This window comes from Ornithorhynchus anatinus, chromosome 19 (genome assembly GCF_004115215.2).
Source record: "Ornithorhynchus anatinus isolate Pmale09 chromosome 19, mOrnAna1.pri.v4, whole genome shotgun sequence".
In the NCBI taxonomy this organism is placed as follows: domain Eukaryota; kingdom Metazoa; phylum Chordata; class Mammalia; order Monotremata; family Ornithorhynchidae; genus Ornithorhynchus; species Ornithorhynchus anatinus.
This window is the reverse complement of record NC_041746.1, coordinates 6463133-6483983: the sequence shown is the minus strand read 5'-3', so window position 1 is coordinate 6483983 and position 20851 is coordinate 6463133. Positions and strand designations below refer to the sequence as shown.

General features: G+C 42.2%; 1 protein-coding gene across 2 annotated transcripts in view; it reads right to left on the bottom strand.

The window, feature by feature from the left end:
• TP53BP2 (tumor protein p53 binding protein 2) overlaps positions 1-20376 on the bottom strand; it is a 44828-nt gene extending 24452 nt beyond the window's left edge. The window contains exons 1-3 of one of the 2 annotated variants that reach the window (XM_029047001.1): positions 20268-20376; positions 4642-4789; positions 1209-1322 (exon numbers count right to left, since the gene is read on the bottom strand). In XM_029047001.1, coding sequence (XP_028902834.1) covers positions 1209-1322; positions 4642-4789; positions 20268-20294 — 289 coding nt within the window. In that variant the 5' untranslated portion in view covers positions 20295-20376. Of the gene's footprint in view, positions 1-1208; positions 1323-4641; positions 4790-8503; positions 8590-20267 lie in introns of those variants that run through there. The other variant, XM_007672391.4, reaches the window with a different exon arrangement.
• Between the last annotated feature and the right edge of the window lie 475 nt (positions 20377-20851).

The window sequence follows — 20851 nt, the reverse complement described above, 5'->3', positions numbered from 1 at the left end:
AGAAATTGTTTTACTCCGTTTAAACACAGTGTGGCACTAGCATTTTCAGCATTCTGCAAACCCTCATTTCTTTATCTTCAGATATAGCACAATGAACCACAGACACACTAAAATTTATAGAGCGCTGTAGTAAAAGATATTTGAACAGCTAGACTAATTGGGAGGGAAAAAACCTAAGTTTTTATTCATCAAAATAATGTTGGTATTTGTTAAGCGCTTACTATGTGCAGAGCACTGTTCTAAGCGCTGGGGTAGACACAGGGGAATCAGGTTGTCCCACGTGGGGCTCACAGCCTTCATCCCCATTTTACAGATGAGGTAACTGAGGCCCAGAGAAGTTAAGTGACTTGCCCACAGTCACACAGCTGACAAGTGGCAGAGCCGGGATTTGAACTCATGACCTCTGACTCCAAAGCCCGGGCTCTTTCCACTGAGCCACGCTGCTTCTCCTACACATCCAGCAATCTGGAAAGACAAATTATGATCAGATTGATAATATGGGATCTCCTGATTAAAATAGCAGATGTAAATGGAATTATCTTTCTCTCCCTACTCAAGGGAATGTGGTAAGGATAAGATGATTGAGGTGAAAGTGCCTGGGAAAAAAATAAAAGCACTAAACAAATTCAAGATTTTTTCAAAAGAAATTAATATAACCTAATGCTTGCATTTAAATACTTTCTGTGGTAAAACTGCAAAATGCATGTCTTAAAATCTATAAGGAAATTACATTTTTTATCTTTGCATAAATTAGCTAATGATAGTATCTTTCTTAAATTACCAAATCATAGGACATTATTGTGTACCTGTGAGATAAGGCATCAAATTATGTAAATGTTATAAAACAGCACTTCAGAACTTTAAAGTTCAGTAAGTCAAAACTCAGAAATTTACATTTTATTACACAACCTCTGGCAATTAACCACCAACTACAATCAACCCAGGACACACCTATAAGAATATTCTATATTACCTTTAGTCACCTGGAAACCAGTTTAAGCCCAAATGAAAACTACTACTGAGTTTGCATACAACGCATTCCTAAAATTTAGATATATATCAAATTATTTTTTCTAGTTGTAGCCTTTTCTGCACAAAGAATTATCTAATTATTTTAGGAAAATAAAAACAGACGAAATGAGGCAAACTTTTTCCTTTCCTTTCAGAATTGGGTTCTTGCAAAACTGGACTCATAATGAATTACTCACCCAGATCCCGATTAGGGGGGCGTTCATGGCGAAGGAAAAAACGAACTTCATTTCTCTGTGCTCCAAACTTCTGCAGAACTTCAAACATCCGCTCATTGTCAGCTACAGGACGCTCTGGGGTGGGTGGGGAGATGGAGAAATTAAAACCATATTCCTTCTACATCAAATGTGCAAACAAAAATCATCTGCCATCACTGGAAGAGCTAAAACTTCCTAAAATGTTTCTTACTTTAAGGAAAGAGAAAGCTAAACATGGCCAAAGATTCATCTAAGAAATAGATATCCTGTTACACAGAATTTACTACTTTCCTTTATCTTGGTTGCCACACAAGGATATTACGTTTTCAAAAACCAACTGAGAAAATCAACTACTGAAACTGCTATGAGCTAGTAAATTTAACAGCATCCTACCTCCCTCCACAAAGCTCAGAAATTCTAAAATGAAGCCAATAGCTTTACCAAGGACTAAATTATTTAAGGGTTTTTAAACTCTCAACTTTAAAAGTAAAAAATTCTTAAATCAACAGGGGAATATTCTAAAAGGAGAATACTTAATCATAAGTGCAAATGCCATCTAAAAAAGATGGTAAAGGCAAACGAGTGTTTAGACATCTGGAAGATTCCTTAATATACACTCCAACTTCAGAGTTTCTGAAAATGAGAGCAATAAATACTGTATTGGCCTAGACTCCTGCACACTGCACAGAGGGCAATATACATGGGCAAATCTGGGGAGCACATTCTCTAGATTGTAAACTTGCTGTGGGCAGGGAATGTGTCTGCTTATTGTTGTACTGTGCTCTCCCAAGTGCTTAGAACAGTACTCTGCACATAGTAAGAAAATATGATTAAACAAGCTGAATAAATATTTCTATATCTGTGCTCTCACAGGCAAGATACCAAGTCTCTTTTCTTTGTATTTTTTTTTGCATCTGTTAAGGGCTCTTTATGCACCAAGACACTGTACTAAGCATGGGGTAGATACAAGTTAATCAGGATGGACACAATCCATGTCCCACATGGGGCTCACAATGTCAATCCCCATTTTTCAGATGAAGTAACTGAGCCACAGAGAAGTGAAGTGACTTGCCCAAGGTCACACACCAAACAAGTGGCAGAGTCAGGATTTGAACCCAGGTCCTCTGACTCTCATCCCCTGTTTTAGGACACGCTGCTTCTCTATTTCCTTCAGTGCCTAGGACTGTGCCCTGTCCTACACAGGTACCCAATAAATCCTACTGATGATGACGACAAGGAGGAGGAAGAACACACATTTTGCAGCACCTATCACTTTGCGATCCTACGCACTTAAAAGCTGATTACTTTTGTGCCAGGCTCGGCCAAGTTTTACATTTCTTCAGGCCTTATGAGAACTGGGGCATTTACAAAGTCACCAGGGTAAATACAATTTGTAATAGTACCTTTAGGAAGTTAAAGTTCCAAAAACAAATGGAAACGTTAGGATAGAATCTTAAGGAACCAGAAGAAAACACGGCAGTTAATGATCTTTTCAATTAATTGTATCTGAGTGCTTACCATGTACAGAGCACTGAACTAAGAGCTCTAAAGAGAACCATATATTACAGTTGACCAATGCTATCCCTGCTCATAAGAAGATTCTTAAGCTATTAACAACTCAAAAGTATGTTACATTTGCTTGAGAGGATGTTTACAGGACCTTAATATACCATCGCTGTGACCTGCAGATAAGTTACCATGGTTATAAAAACCTACGGATATGCACTATCTAGTACATTAGAACAGGGACATCTTTTCACCTTGCCTGCATTGTTCTAACTCTGGCTATCAAAATTCTACTCATCCCCAAATCCAAATGTCTCCTTCCACCCACTCGCCTCAGATCCAAGCTGCAGTAGGGCTACAGGAATGCCAAGCCAGTAGCACGAGTCTGAGGGGACTGAGAGGAGTCGAGGATCCCATGTCTTCCCTGAGGGATCCCAGCTGGTTCCATGTGGGAAGTAATGAGGGGATAGGATTCCACAGGAAAAGACCTCACAGCTCCCTGAAAGTAATCAAAGTTCCACAATGCAGAAGCCACAAAGTCTCATAGCCCTGCCAGAGCCCACAGCGGGGTGCAGTGAGCATTCAAGGGCTTCCAGCACACTTGGGGAGGGCAAAGCCAGGTGACTGATCCTGAGCACTTGGCTCCCCCAAATCTCTTAGGCCCAAAACTGGGGATAGGTAGCTTCTTGGACAGAGAGTTGACGTAGCCCATCTTTTGATCCAAACTATGATACCCAAATTTTACAGGAGGATAAATGGACTCAGTGAAGTAGTGACTCTGCACACATGCCAAAAGTGAGGAAAAGAATCCAGATCTTCCAATTCCAATTTTCTTTCTGCAAAGTGCTGCTGTGGAAAACACAAGAGTTGCTCACGTGAGCCCTGACCTCTCTCCTCTCAGTCTCGCATTTCCTCCTGCCTTCGGGACATCTCCACTTGGATGTCCTGCCAACACTTCAAACTTAACATGTTCCAAACAGAACTCTCCTTTCCAACCAAACCCTATCCTCACCCTGTCTTTCCCGTCACTGTTCTTTGTCTCACAAGCCCATAACCTTGGCATTAACCTTGATTCATCTCTCTCACTCAACCCACATATTCTATCTGTCCCCAAAACCCATTGGTTCTACCTTCGCAACATCACTAAAATCCACCCTCCCCTCTTCATCCAAACTACTACGATGGTGATCCAAGCATTTATCATGTGCTGCCTTGACTACTGCACCAGGCTCCTTGCTGACCTCCCCACTCCGGTCCAAATTTCACTCTTGCCCAGATCATTTTTCTACTGAAAGTTCAGTTCACCTTTCCTCATTTCAAGAACCTTCAGTGGTTGCCCATCCATCTCTGCATCAAAAAGAAATTTAAAACCTATCAGCTAACCCACTCTTATTTTACCTTGTTGGTTACCTACTATAACCCAACCTGCACACTTTGCTCCTCCGGCATCAACCTGTTCACTGAACATCCATCTTACCATCCTCCCTCTGGCTTAGAACTCCTTTCCCCTTCATATAAGACAGATCACTACTTTCTCCACCTTCAAAGCAATATTAAGGTCACGTCTCCTCCAAGAGGTTCCCCAACTAAGCCCTCACTTCCCTTAGCCCCTTCTGTGTCACCTATGCAATTTAAACACTTGATATTCACCCCACCCTCAAGCCCACTGCCCTTAAGTACATACCCAAAATGTTTTTAAATGTCCATCTCTCCTTATAGATTCTAAGCTCCTGGTGGTCAGAGATCATGTTTACCAACTCTGTTGTTCTGAACTCTTCCAAGTGCTTAATACAGTGCTCTTCACACAGTAAGCACTCCCAATGACTGAAGTAGACTGTTGATCCATTTCAACTACAAATCAAATGTAGTAACAGATAGCCAAAGCCCAGCTGCAAGATCTGTGTCTTACCTGAACCACACCACACTTCAGCCAAATGGCAGTCACTCTCTCCAGGTTCTTTACATAGTTCCACTACATCTCTGCATGTTGTTTCTGGTGTGACAGGTACCTCTGTGAAGTGCTGCTCATTGTTACTGAGGTACACTGTAAGAAACATCTGTAAAAATACAAAAATATAAGAGTTACTGATTCAAGCTACATCATTTTGCTATCTCATTGAAATTTTCAGTTTTCTTGTTTTCATAATCGAGATTTTTTTTTTTTTTGAAGTGTCAAGCTCTCTAGCAACTCCACCGCTGTAGATCGATGTAATCTGTGCACCAAAAGGCAGCACAGAAATTCAGTCCCCAATTTCAGTCTCTGTGCCTACTGCTGGTCCCACTTGTATCTCTGCTTAAATCTAAGATTTCCAATAGAAATGGAGACTGGAGCAGCCATTACATAACACCGCTTGAAACCAGAATTCCCTTTCCCTTCAAATATAGGTGTATATATGTACGATATAAATTTTCTACATTAACTTTACAAGTGGTGGAAACTCAAACATTTTATATAGCAAGCAGCTACCAGAATTGAAGTGACGCTTGATGCAACACAACTCTGCCTAACTGGACTCTCTTCACCAAGGATAGGATATCCAAATAGCTAAATTGGGACAACTGGTGTCAAGTAATTCAGGGCACCCTGAAGAGCTCAGTATTGGCCTCACCCCAGCCAGTGGAAGGATGAGTTGGCATTGGCTGAAGTAAAGTGACAGGCCCAGACCAGGGAAAAGAGTGCCTTGGGTAAGGCAAGGAGGAAAGAGAGAGGACTACAGCCCTTAAGAGCCTTAAGCCCAGCGCCATTTGGCTTAATGGGACTACAAATTCTAGCAGTACAGAGATGGTGCCTAATGGATACAACTTCCTCCTCTTCAATCCTCCTCTTCCCAAAGTCTTGATGGGTCCCACTGTCCCACGCAAGTGATAACTGTCCAACTGGAGACAGAACACCACCTGGCCCAAGCTGAAAATATTTCGGGCCAGATCCCATAACTCAAGGCCTCTTCCCTCAAGTCCAACCTGTAGAAATGAATCTTGTGATATAGAATGCTGGAGGAAAACAGCAATAGACTGACAAAATTGGCATATAGCAATCCTGCTGGATTTTGACTCTGAGGTAGTTTTAAGAAGCAAAGCAGCTAACTGCAATCTAAGAGGCAGAGCCACAAGGAATAAACCTGGTAAATGCTGGTGCCAGCTAAAAAAGCATAGAAGGAGACTTGAATTTACACATCTGTCACTCCAGCCAGCATTAAACTCCTTAATACAAATACCTCAGGGCATCATTTTTGAAAACACAGAACAAAATGCATATATCAGGAATACTGTTTACCCCAATTTAAGAAGGACAGGACACTATAAATGGACTGGATGGCTCCAACGCAGAGTTTTCTTTGAAAGAATGTTGTATAAAAATTAAGGCAGATTTTGATTATTTGAAAGATTGGTGTAACAGAACTTTTCCTAAAAATATTTTGGATCTAATCTGAATATAGGGTTTCTCTAGGCTTCTCAGTTATTAAATCCCTTCTATTCATCAGTGAATGGGCTTATCGAAGTGCTCACCTTCCTGCTTTTAGATGAAAATACTTTGCATGGGGGAAAAAAATTGAATAACATTTGTATGACATTTTAGAGTCACACAACTCTAGTATGAGCCTTTACTTCCTGAGACATGAGGCATTCAATGATTTTCTTAAGAACTAACATCTCCCAGGAGAGTCTTAAAAAAAGAATTCTAGTGAACGCTTCATGGTCGCCTTCACTACTTTTCCACCCCATTTATAATCCCCAAAGGTATTTATATAACAGCCACCCCAAGAATGATTTCCCTCCCTCAAAGAAAGATAGCCAAACTAGTCAACTAAGACAGTGTAACAAACAACTTCTGAAAAAGCATCCAAGATCCTGAAAGATATACCATTTTGGTTTTAGATTTAAAGCACAAGCATGTCCGTAGCAAATATAAGGATGTACTTCGGTTTTGGGCCCTTAGGGCGAGGGTACCCTCACTTAACTGCTCTGTGCCTCAGTTTCCTCATCTATTAAATGGAGATTTAATACTTGTCCATATGGGATACAGACTGTCTGACCTGATTAATTTATATCTATTCCAGTGCTTATAACAGTGCTTGACACATAGTAAGCACTTAAATTCCACAATTATTATTATTACTACCTCTAAAAGCCAGTCTTTGAAGCCAAAGCAGTTACTAAAACTGAGTAGGCTGCCAGAGCTACTCATTCCTCTCCCTTTGTAAAACGAAGTTAAGCACTAGGTCTAATAACCAAAATTAGTCTTTTAAAATAGCAAGTGGAACCAACTTCAGTATTATAATTTATGAACATGTATCAATGTAAGTTAGGTTTAGAAGTGGTACATATAAATGTAACCCCTCTTCGGGGTCAAAGGTGACATGACCACAATAATCTTGCGGCTGTGTGTGTGCAAGAGAGGATAAAATCGCTAATCCTTCCAATCTCGTTTCTGCCTTGCAGCTAGTATGGGATGGAGACAGCATATGCACTTCACCACATGCTGCACTCCTGACAACCTACTCACTCACTGCACTCGATGTCCCAGGAGGAATAAGACCGGTAGGGATAAAGGGCTGTGAGGGGCACTGGCATGATAATTTCTCCATGCAGGCTCTCAGTTTCAGAACTGAGGTTCATGTGTCATTCTATTTGAAGGCTCCATCATCATGTACGGTCCATCTCTTGCTGTACTGTTGCATTTCCTAACCCCAATGTTTGATGCCCGAGTTTATTTTTCTTCCTCGATACCACGACCTCAAAACCTCAGTTCCAAGAGCATCAACCCATTTCTAATTGCTCTCTGTCAAGGCAGTTGATCTGCAGCTTGTTCCAACTGTTCAGGGGTATGCCACAGGATTTGAAATCCGGCTTCTTCTGCCCACCCTGTACATTATTGCCTCAAAGCAGCTTTCTGACTGCCTTGCTGTTTCTGTCAATTCTGCCAGTAAGACGTCAAAATGTAAAAGTCTAGCCTCAGAACGTGCCGCCTTCAAGACTAAGAACATTAAGACATCTCACCCTCACTCTTTATATGCCACCTCCAAGTGTTGAACAAATTATCAGGCAAACTGTATACTTGGAAAAGTCATGTGAATGCTTTTTCAAAGGGACCTGACTGACGAGCAGCATTCCATATCCCTTTTCCTTACATGCAAAAATGGGATGTGATGAGCAATAACACAGCTAGAATAGTGTTGGACACAACCCTGCAAGCTGGGGATGCACCATTAAATGCGTAAACTCTCTACTTACATAAACATCCTTTAAGTTAGAGAGGTGACAAGAGAACTGAAAAGATACTAGTTTTCATTTTTTAAAAATAACTTTAAAACAAAAATCACAACCAAGTAGTGCAGATTAGCTACTATGCAAAAGGCTTATATGTATTTTGTGCAAAGAGTTTCTAGAACTCAGTAATAAAATTTGAAATTAGAAAAACATCAATGCTGCTCCCTAACACGATAACCAAAAAAAAAGAAAAAGAAATGGAAAAAGAGAAATTCCTTTCAACCTCTAGGCATGTCCTTCAGCATCTGAACTCAGAAGTTTATAAACAAATGGCAACAGGTTTTTCCTGTTCCAGTAAAACCACATTACGCAATAATTTGCAGTAATAGCTCAAAATTTAACCAGCAAGGCAGCACTTAAAAGTTCTTATTCAAAAAGGTTAGACCAGTAACTTCAAGTCACTTAAAAGAATAATGAAGAATAACTATATTCTTAGAGCTCAAAAACTATGCTGCTACTGCAAATATGCACAACATACTTCAAGAATGAGGTAATCTACTTACTTTATTTGATTAGTTAAAAATACAATCACCTTCTCTTTTCCCATGCAGCTCTTCACTTTGCTTAAGAATCCCTGCAGACATAAATAAGTCACCTAAACTTCCCAGTTTTACAGCACTTGCTTTCTTCTCCCTTCCCACAGGCAAACTCAGTTTTAAAAGCACTGGCATTTATCCATTAAGAACTATGAAAGGGAAGTGATGCAAGATAGGTGGGGTAAAGTAGGAAGTGCTCTATTTAGACCCTTAGTAATCCACACTATTATAATGGACAAACCTTTTCCTCTCAGTCACACCACAGAAAAAACCACAAAACAGCTTTGGCATCAGCTGTCAAAAAACACTGATTTCGATATTCTTCATTAATAGTAAGATAAAGATGATTTTTATTTAGTTTCAAGTAACTTGCATAACCATTCCCCCCCTTCAAAAAAATTAGATGACTGTTTTAGTATAGGAAAAGTAAAAATTGGGTAAATAGTATAACCGATGTTAGCACACAGTAGAACAATAAATGCAGTTGTAGCAAGCACAATTAAGATACAGTATTTACGTCATAACTTGTATGTTCTCAGGAAACGAAAATACTGCATCACATTCTAAAGAAAGGCTTTCAAAATACATTTTTAAAATGTTGAATAATGGTAGGTCTTGATCTTCAGCATAAGTTTCTCCACTCCACCAGAACCTCCAAAAACTGCCCATCTCCTGCATCAAACAGAAACTCCATGCCACTGGTTTCAAGGCTCTCTACAGTCATTACCTCTCTTCACTCACTCCTTACCAACTTGAATGCTTTGCTCCTCCCAGGCCAACTTTTTAAATGTACCCCATTCTAGACTCTCCCATCCCCGACCCCTTGTTCACACTTTTCCCCAGGCCTGGAATTCCTTCTCTCTCAATCTCATGCTCAAAGCCCTTCTAAAAACCCAATTAATTCTCAACACCCCCAGTTACATCAATCCAACTGCCAGCCTGACTTCATATACTTATTCCAATCCTCAGCACTTACATTAGAAGATTCAATTGTGCATTTAATTATTTACTCTGATCTTCTAGTAGTCAACCCTGGCATATTCACTCTGATCCCTGTTTTCCCTACTGTCACCACAATTTGTACATGGTTTTATATGTCTGTATTGCCCATTATATTGTAAGCTCTTTGTGGGCAGGAAGGTCTTTTCAGTTGTATTTTCTCAAGCACTTAATACAGTGCTTAGTACTAAGCAGGCACCCGGATAAAATTGATCGTTTCAAAACTATCTAATGTAGCCTAAGAAATTCCATAGGCAGGGAAGGTGTCTGCTAAGTCTGCTGTATTGTACTCTCCCAAGTGCTTAGTACAGTGCTCGGCACATAGTAAACACTTAATAAATACCACTGATTAATCGATAGAGTACCCTCACTGTGTGTTACACATTTTGGGAGGCACATCTCTAAGGAACTGGGGAATATTCTTCCAACAATATGTCCTTCTGGTTACGTCATGAGAAATAGTAGAGCATATGCATTCGATAAAGTAACTCCCACATTACAGGCGAACTGAGGATGTAAAAGCAAGAGAGGTTTTTAGAAGGAAAATCCCAAGGTGGCAAGAGTTCACTCAGACACCTCTCTCTCCATCTTGTATGAAATTGCATTTATGTTCCTCCATCTTGTTGGGTCTAAATCTCAAGGATTTGGCTGGTCAACACTGCGGCACCACAGGAAGAATCATGAAATAAATTAAACCCTAATCCAAAATTGTCATCTTTTCTCTATATATAAGAAAAGTCACAACTCGCCAAACTGATCTAACGACTCAAGTGCCATTTAACCCTAAGAGGCGGAGTCCCAGTTTACCAGATAAGCATGAATGTTATTCCCAAGGGCAAGTCCTGGGGGAAATTACTGTGAGAAACACAATTGTTCTCCCTGGTTCTCTATGCTACATATGAGTTCCTGCTAGAAACAAAGGAATCTTAAAGGACCATTCTTTTCAGAATTTACAGTCATAAACATGTTCAGTTTAACCCACACTGAGGTTATGGTGTGCTCAACCCAACTGAAGCTAATGAGTTGTCCACACTAAGCAGGCTATTGGCAGGTCACTTCAGTTCTGACAACCTGGATGTAGCTACTTAATACCCTGAAAGTATTGCATTGCTCTTTCTCACTTCAAAGTCCAAAACTCCATCCATTAAGGGATGAGAATAACTCAACAATGACTCAGTTCAGTAAACACCGTTAGAAGGGCTGTGAGTCTGTTCCACTGCATAATTTAAGGTCAGAATGGGTTCAGTCCCTAGGCTGACTGCCTAAAATCTTGCTGTGTTTTATCACGACTCAATATTTCAACCTACTTACTCTCTGCTGACCCCGTGCCCTTGTCCTTCCTTGGGTCTGGAACTTCCTCCTCCTCCATTTCTGAAAGTCCTTCACTCTCCTCACCTTCAAAACCCTCTTAAAAATCCCATCTACTCCAAGAAGCCTTCCCTAAGTCCTCATCTCCCCTACCCACCCTCCCCTCTGCATCAACTATGCACCTGGCTGTGTACCCCTTAACCATTTGGATACTCACCCCAACTCCACAGCACTAATTTAAATACTCTTATACTCTACTTCCACTATCCACAGCTTATTTTTATTGTCTGAATCCCTCTGTAGACTGTAAATTTCTTGTTGGCAGGGAATGTGTCTACCAACTCGGTTGAACTGTACTCTCCCAAGCGCTTAGTACAGTGATCTGCACACAGTAAGCACTCAGTAAATACCACTGATTGACTGTGGTCTGGATTCAGGAGCAGTTTTTCATTTTCTAGTATGGGGGTGAAAAGAGGATAGAGATTTTGATGGAGAGAAGGGGTGAAGAAGGTAAGAAAGGGGTGAGGACTGGGAAGGGACAGGCTCTAAACAGTCCAGAAAGCCACCATTTTGTGTCTTTTCAGCCTTTACTGGAAACTACAGCAACACATGGCAATGACAGATGCACTACAGGCAATCTGTGAAAGCAAGTATAGATGGGCTGGACACATGGCCTAATGCCAGGTTAACAGATGGACTACATATACTCCTCACCACTACATGGTCACTCTGAAGGCCAAAGGCGCAACAGGATGATCTGATGATGAAATTATCTAGCCAGAAATGGAGACAGCATACACAAAACAGAATGGTATCTGGATGAGATCCAACTGGACAAAAGGGACAAACTTCATACAAATTATTTTAAGATCAAGTGGAAATAAAACACAAAAATGGAAGATTTAAGAAATGCTGTATTTGAAGAGAAGAGTCATTGATAAAAGCACATGAAATGCTAAAAAAAAAAAAAGTCAGCTTTCCTGAGAGTTGCATTCTCACAAAAACAAGCCAAACAGAGAATTGGGAAATGGTCCAATAACACAGTGTACATAAACCTTTTGGTAGAGGTGGGAGGGGGTTGACTTACTTTGACCTAATGTTCAGGAGGACTAGTTTTGAGTAGGCAGGAACAAAGTTTCTGTGAAACCAATTTTGAGCAGCGGGGGAAAAAGTCATAATTTTTAAATGGACCTGACTTAATCCTGGAAAGCTGCTAGTGCAGAAGTTAGCATGCTGAAGTTTAAAAGATGAAAAAACTGAGCTCCACTCATTAAAATGTGACTTTAGAACACATGCTCAACTGGCTACCTAAGCCAGAAAAGCACGTGAAAAGCCTCTAAGAGAAGACACCCTTCTTAATTTGGTAGATACTTCAATCACTGGAGGTTGCTGAGCACTTACTGTGTGCAGCGCATTGAACTAACCTTTTTGGGAGAATACAATAAAGCTAGTGGACATGACCCCTGCCCTCAAGGAGTTTACAGTCAAATCTACTTCACATAAGAAATGCAAAGCAAATTATCAGTTGTGATAATGACCGTGGTATTTGTTAAGTACTTACTGCCTAACAAGTATTGTAATAAGTGCTGGTGTAGCAGATGACAATCAGGACGGACACAATCCCTGTCTCACATGGGACACTTGGTCTGATTAGGAGGGAGAAAACACTTTCCCAAAATCCATGATCTCTACCCTAATGAACTTCAGAATCTAGCAGAGGAGACATACTAAAATAATTTACAGATAGGAAGAGAGGATATGTATAAAAGTTAGTGCCTAAGTTACAAAATATGTAAGATATTTGCAAAAGTGCTATGGGGAGGTTGACAGATCTGTACTCTACAGATTGCACTGAAGTGCTGAAGTGGTAGTTGGAAGGGCTACAACCTGGGGAGGTCAGAGATTGATTGCGGTAGGACTCACTTCTTCCAAGTGACATACTCAACAGGCTTCTTTTAAGTCTCCCTGAATCCAGTCCCTCCTCACTTTAGCCTGATAAACAGTTGGCCATATACTTTTTAAAAGGCAGTTTCCAGTAACTGCCCAATGGCTCTCCTGGAAGTGGCTTTCACCTACCTAGTGTCTTTTCCCACTACAACCTAGTTTGTGCTCTTCATTCCTCTCCTAACAAGCCAACCCTAGCTGTCTTTCCCTTCAACTTCCTCCTCCTCTGGCTTATAGTTCAAAAACACTGCTTCACTTAACCAAGTCCTCCTTCAGAGCTCTTCTAAAAGTCATCTCCTGCAGGAGAGTATGCTTGAGGGTGACTATCTTGTGTCTATGGTATACTCCCCGAGCATCTAGCACAGTGCTCTACAGAGTAGGCACTTAATAAATGTTGTTACGAAAAACAAAACAGCATGTACCTTGATTTTTGGTTTAGTTGGGAAGCAAATCTGAGTACATTCTCAAAGCAAATACTCATGTGCTTCTTCCAATATTCACAATAAATACACTTAAAAAAAACTTGTCTGACCAGTTTTCGTTGGTTACCTACCTCCCACTGTGCAGTGGCCTGGTTTTTTCTTTTTGAAAGACCCCACCCCTATGAATAAGGCCATTAAAACAACCAAGTCCAGGGATAGATATGGTTTTGGTGAAAATAGTAGGGTGTTCTTCCAAGGAAAACTGAAAATAAGAAACAGCAGCTAAAATAAAAGCAAAATTGCAGGAAAACCTATTTGAGCTTGTACTTCTCTTAAATAAAACCCATTCTGCACAACGTTATTTTATTTGAGAATAAAACTAAGAGTAGCTGGTAGCAAGATTCTATAAAATCTGTTTTGTATGCCAGGAGCTAAAAAATGCCATCAGTTCTTTAGCTGGAATCCCCATTTTTACAGTGGAGGAAACTGAGGCACAGAGAAATTAAACATCTCGTCTAAAAATCACCCAGCAGGCAAGTGGTGGAGCCAGTACTGTAACAGATTTACAAATCTCCGCTTTTCCAATTACTTTAGATTTAGCAAAGCAGTTCAAGGAAAATGTCACCTAAACTTTAGGTTTTACACAAAGCACGTTTTAAGATATTTACTCAATTCCGCCTACAGATAATAGCAAGTTCTTTGAACAACATGAAATTAAGATAATGCCCACTAGACAATATCTCACTTTGGAAAGGCCAAAGATTAAATCTGAACCTACAAGACCAAAGATTCAGTGACATATTTTTCATTCAAAAACAAGTGTTTGGCTGCCTCCATGTTATTTTATTTAAATGATGCTATTAATTAGCTTTTTGCTACTCTTTAATTGTATGAATATAAGAGAGCAACAATTTGCTGAAAATGAGTTCACGCTGGGCAGAAGTGCCCATGTGGGACAAAAATGTTTACTGAGGCCAGTTCTAGACCAGCAAACACGTGGGGGGTGGGAGCCCAAATATTTTCAAAACAGTCTTCAGTCCTTTGTATCCATATGCACACAATAAATGCTCAGTAAATACCACTGAATATGGTCACTTCCTTTCCCCAAATGACAGGCACATGTCTATGGACCATCATTTCCCGGCAGAAAATAGTGGACATATCTCATCTCTTGCCTCACAAGTAAAAGAGAACTGTAGAATACTAGTAATCCAGGATCTTTGTTTGGAGTTGGGGCATAGCTCTGGTAATGAAGACACTGAGCTGTTAAAGTGGTGACTAAATGATCACTTAATGCTCCTGCTGATCCTATAATTTGGTGGTTTAACAATGCCAGGTTACTTAAAGAATTGAAAGTTCTTAAACCATACAAATCTGAGAGACCATGTTTTGGACTCAGTTTGCTTAGAAATTTCTAATGTTAGGTGCTTTTTTTGGAGGCAGCAATTAAAAAAAAGCAGAAGTTACTGGCATGATTTTCACTGTATAATTAATCCCAAAACCTGACTTGTTAGCAGATGCAGAGAACTCACATTTTTAAAAAGGGATGATTAAATTAACAGTCAGGTTTTCACCTTCACATGTTTATGACACTACACTTTAAAATGACCTTATTATACAGGCCTTCTCTTCTTGTCTATCTCTGTCAATACCAAACTGGGTGAAATCAAAATGTGGGAGCTACAGAATGCTTTCCCTTTGATATTGAAAATGGAAAAAAAATTCAATACTGTTAATTCAAGTGTTTCTATTAAGCATTTGAGTTGAAAACACTAAGTCTTCTTTTCTTCTAACTCTCCCATTACCATTCACCCAACCCACACATTAAAAATACTTGGGTCATCTTTGATTTCTCCTTCACTAACCTCCTACATTCATGATTTTTAAAAACTAGTATTTCACCTCTTCTTCACCTTTACAAGCCCTACCTTGGTTTAAGGTTTAAGGTATAAATCCTGGTAGGACTATTGTTTACAGTCTATTGTTAGACTTCCTTCAGCAAATCTCTCACCTCTTCCTTCTTCAGTCTCTTACATAGAGCTACACATCAACCCCTCCAAATGCCATTCAAATAGGACAAGTTTCAGGCTTTTCCCCTTTCCTCTATAACCATCCTTAAAAGACCTTTCAAACAAGCCATCTCTGCTATCAGGCAATCCCAAATAAATTCTCCCACCAACCTAAATTATGCCATCTATTTGGCTGCCCCAGGATTCGTATAATGCCTTATGCACTTAGTTTTTTTTAACGGTATTTGTTAAGCTTTTATTTTGTGCCAGGCACTGTACTAAACGGACCTGGGCCTAGACACTTCACTGTACCTCAGTTACCTCATCTGTAAAATAGGGATTAAGACTATGAGCCCCACGTGGGACATGGACTGTGACCAACCCAATTATACCTACCCCAGTGCTTAGTACAGTGCCTGGCACATAGTAAGCACTTGAATACCATAAAAAGAGGCCAGAAACCCTGTCTTACACTTTATATATTCCCTAAATGCTGCACATAGGTGCTGAATACTGGACATGGAAGATTTGTGGGAACATACACTTCCTGAGACAATCAAATGTTATCCAGGAGTTATTTGAAGCTGTGTGAGAATGTTTCCTAAGTCTGTGGATAACCCCTCTTGGATCAAGAATACCTATCTTCCAAAGGAGAAAAATATTTTCCAAGACATCAGGGATCACTTTCACTCAGAAAGATGAAGAACACGGGAAGGCAACTCCCAACCCCCAGCAATATAATCTCACTTATCCTGCTTTTGCATACCCAGCTCTTTTTTGGGTCCCATGGAAATATGCTCTCTCACCAGTTACCAGCATCCTTTCCTGGGACTTAGCAGGCAGAACAATTTGATAAATAGTGTGCATTTCTTCCTCTCACTCCCTCTATGCCAAGTACTGGAAAAGGATCAATGTAATTTAGGAATCCAGTAGAGAGTAACTAGAAGCAAACAAGGTATGGTTTCTAAAATATCTACATTTTCAGATCCAGATTTACCAAATCTATTCAGTTGTTCTATAGCTGCCAGCTCCAGCGGGGGCAATGGAGTTGGTTGTCCCCAACAGCTTTTAGAGTTGGACTTCCAGCCTCACTCATCTCAGGTCTCTGACAAGAGTAATAATAACTGCATTTACTGAGTTCCCACCGGGCTTTAGTGAACTATACTAAGCCCTTAGGAAGTAAACAACGAAGAGGCACATTCCCAGCCCACAAGACAGACATAAAAATGCTTATGAAGAGAGAAATCAAAATAATTGAATGTACAGGACTTCAGAGTTTCCTGTCAGGTCTGAAAGATCTAAAATGGGGTCTTCTGGCCTGTTAGCTCTTCCCCTCCAAGTCTTCATTCCCACTAAAATCTCTGCTCCCCAAATGAGTAATTGGCACCTGTTTTACACTTTAAGCACTTAGTACAGTGCACCGTACCCACTAACTGCTCAATAAATAATGTTACTATGAGCCCCTCAGGGCCTCGCTTGGGGTTAACCTGAGCTATTCAGTTCCTTCCTCAAGCCTGATATTCCCGATCCAAGCCTAGGGGCCCGGACTTCATTTCCAAAAGGTGTTGCTTGGTCTCTTAGTACATAGTGAAATGGGTTGGTGGTACCCACAAACTCTTGGAAGCCAAGGCTCTACTATTAAGAAGCCAAAACCCATGCTCAGATGAGAAGTCCAAGCCTTGTTGGTTGTCTGGAGGGATGTAACAAGCCCTTGGGGCTCACTGAGCTTCGAGAGTCTCATTTTCCACACCAAGCCAAAATAGAGTAGAGCAAGGGATAGAGAAGTATGCACAATATTATACTTCAATATAACTAGAATACCTATTATTACAGTGCCTGCTCATTTTCCCCATTTCTCTAGTTTCTCAGTTTGATGACAGTATAGTTTTCAGGAATCTGCCTTTTTTTCCAAACCTTATTAAAATCACCTTCAATTTCTGGATTTTGATCCAATTACCAGCAAACTTCAATGATGTTTAACCTCTGATTATTAAAATAGTTCTGAAATCATTTTAAAAGCTTAGACACTTCAAACTTTTGCACCCTTGAGAAGCAGTGTGGCCTAGTGGAAAGAGCACAGGCCTGGGAGTTAGAGGAACTGGGAGGCTTGGCCACTTGTCTGTGGTGTGAACTTGGGCAAGTCACTTCATTTCTCTGGGCCTCAGTTGCCTCATCTGTAAAATGAGGATTAAGACTGTGAGTCCCATATGGGACATGGACTGTCCAACCTAATTGTCTTGCATTTACCCCAGTGCTTAGCTCAGTGCCTGGCACATTGTAAGTGCTTAAATACCTTTTTTTAAAAAAGTTTGCTACACTTGAAATATATCCAGTTTTACCTTAAGAAGCATACACTACCTCAGAAGTGTAACACGGGATTCAAGTTATGGTAAATCTCAGGGGTGACATGATGTTTTTATATACAATCTATGAATCTCTGGGGAAAGGGGCTATGAGAAAGAAATAATCTTAGATTCAATTTTAAATAACAAAAAGGTGCCTTTCCACCATGTTGAGGAAACAATACAACCCATGCCATTTCAATTATTTTCTTTGTACTTTTTATAAAAACACAATTCACTTCGGATTTCTCTGTTTGCGGTTCCCAGGCACCCAGAGAGTTGCGTGGGGCATGGAAGAAACAAGGCCATGGGATCTCTTTTCACAGATTCTTAAAAGGGATTAAACTTTTGCACCAATGGGACAATCAGTCATGCAGGCTCCCTCCGATCCCCCCAACTTTCGTTCTACTAAAAAGTTTTGGTTCTTGAACCACAAACCTCCTTTCATAACCACAGGCAACACTGAAACTGATGCCAAAGGAGGCTTTTTGTGCGGACAATAAGCTGAACATTTCCTTCCTTGACAAATGAGAAGTTTCAAATCTGCAACAGATGAGATATCCCAAATCGTCTAGACACACAGCTAGTTACAAAGAAAGAAGATTTGTTCAGAAGAACTGCCGATGACAAGTTGAGTGACTTATGCTGACCAGTGTCAGCAAGGTGGTATTATTTCCCTTCAAGCAGAAGCTACAAAAATCATTAATTCAGTTGTATTTATTGAGCGCTTACTGGGTGTAGAGTAGTACTACACTGTACTGTAAAAATCCCACCCAATGTATAAAATCATAAAGAGGTTTTATACTATTTATAGACACAGTACACCAAAATCTCTCTCCTGATTAGTATCACTTAATATATTCTACGTAGTCATCGCAATTAGGGCATTGAAATAATTAGGAAACTTTCACAAGCAACCTGGGGTGAAATCTGCTGAATCCACTACACCTCTTAAGATTCTTGAAATTTGCAAAAAAGAAAATAGAATCCCCCCTCCTCAATTGGTGCCAGGACCTTCCACTCAGTTCAGCCCTCCCCAATACTACATGTCTATTATTCATCTGTGTTTTTAGGAATCATTAACAATTTGAGGCGACAGCTCTAACTAAAGCTTTATTCTCCCCCGCCTCGGCTAAATTCTCGTCAATAAATGATGGCCACGGACAAAGAGAAGGGGGTACATGGATATCCATCCCAGTGCTTAATATGCTGTTTGGCACATAGAGAAGCAGTGGATAGAGAGCGGCCCCAGAGTCAAGAGGTCATAATAATGATGGTATTTGTTAAGTGCTAACTTTGTGCAAAGCACCGTTCTAAGCGCTGGGGGGGGGATACAAAGTGATCAGGTTGTTCCACGTGGGACTCACCATCTTCACCCCCATTTTCCAGATGAGTGAACTGAAACACAGAGAAGTGAAGTTACTTGCCCAAAGTCACATAGCTGACAAGTGGCCGAGCCAGCATTAGACTCCATGACCTCTGACTCCCAAGCCCGGGCTCTTTCCACTGAGCCACGCTGCTTCTCTTAGGGTAGGTCATGGGTTCTAATCCCGCTCAACTACTTGTCCGCTGTGTGACCTCGGGAAAGACTTCTCTGGGCCTCAGTTGCCTCATCTACAAAATGGGGATGAAGACTGTGAGCCCCATGTGGGACAGGGACTAAGTAAATACGATTGAATAAATACGACTGAATGAAAGGGGCTGTGTCTAACCCGATTTGCTTGCATATACCCCAGCGTTTAGTAAAGTGTCTGGCTCATATTAAGCACTGAAGAAGTATCACTTGTTTTTGGATAGACATAAGGCCAGGCACCCCAAAATTAGTTTGGCACAGACCATTTCCAGCTGGGTTTTTTTCTCCCTGGGACATCTGAGTGTTTGTGGTTTGGAGAAGCAGTGTGCCTTGGTGGAAGGAGCCCGGGTTTGGGAGTCCGAAGGTCATGGGTTCTAATCCCGGCTCTGCCACTTGTCTGCTGTGTGACTTTGGGCAAGTCACTTCACTGGGCCTCATTTACCTCCTCTGTAAAAAGGGGATGAAGACTGTGACCCCCATGTGGGACAATCTGATGACCTCGTATCTACCCCCCAGCGCTTAGAACTGTCTTTGGCGCATAGTAAGCGCTTAACAAAAAGCAGCGTGGTTCAGTGGAAAGAGCCCGGGTTTGGGAGTCAGAGGTCATGGGTTCTAATCCCAGCTCCACCGCTTGTCAGCTGTGTGACTCGGGGCAAGTCACTTCACTGGGCCTCAGTTCCCTCATCTGGAAAATGGGGATTAAGACGGTGAGCCCCACCTGGGACAACCTGATCACCTTGTATCCCCCGCCGGCGCTTAGAACAGGGCTTGGCACATAGTAAGCGCTTAGCAAATGGCATCATTATTATTCTTATTCAGGTCCGCGGGGGGCCCGAGGGCCCGGGTTTCTCGCCCGCCGCGAAAGGGGCGAGGAGGGGGCAGAAGTGCGGCCTTCGGAGTCGAAAGGGAAAAGTTTGTGAGGCGGGCGGCACCGCCGGGCGCGGCTGGGGGGGGGGGGGGGGAGTGTCCCGGGTCTCTCGGGGGCTTCCAAACCGCCGACGAGGCGACCGGGATCCCCCCCCCGCCCAAACCCCGATCGATTGATCGATCCCCCCCCCGCCTCACACACACTTTCTTCTCCCCTCCCCCCCCCCCCCAGGACCGGCCCGCCGCCCCTTCCGGGCCCCAACTCACCGGCATCATTTTGGATCCGAACCTCATCGAGGCGGGGGCCGGGGTCGGGCGCGGCGAGGAGAAAAGGGCCCCGAAGGCGGGGAGCTCTGTGGCGAGGCGGTGGTCGGGGGGTCGGCGGGAGGGGGGGGTCCCGGCCCCGGGGAGCGGTGGTGGTTTAGGCCCGGCGGGCTGCGGGGGCTGCCCTCCCCCCCGACGCCGCTTTGTCTCCTCTTCTTCGGCGGCGGCCCCGGCTTCCCCCTCCGCTCCCCAACCAACTAATCCTCGGGCCGGGACCCGCCTCCCTTCCTTCCTCCCTTCCTTCCTCCCTTCCTCCTCCTCACAACCTCCTTCCTTCTCCCGGCCCCGCCCACGGCGCGCGCGCCCGCGGGGAGGGGGGGGGGCAGGGAACGAGCCGGGCGCGCGCGGGTCTGGCGCCGGCGCGCGCTCCCGCGAGATAGTAATGTTGGTATTTGTTAAGCGCTTCCTCTGGGCCGAGCACTGTTCGAAGCGCTGGGGGAGACACGGGGTCATCAGGTTGTCCCCCGTGAGGCTCACGGTTAATCCCCGTTTTACAGATGAGGGAAGTGAGGCACAGAGAAGCACAG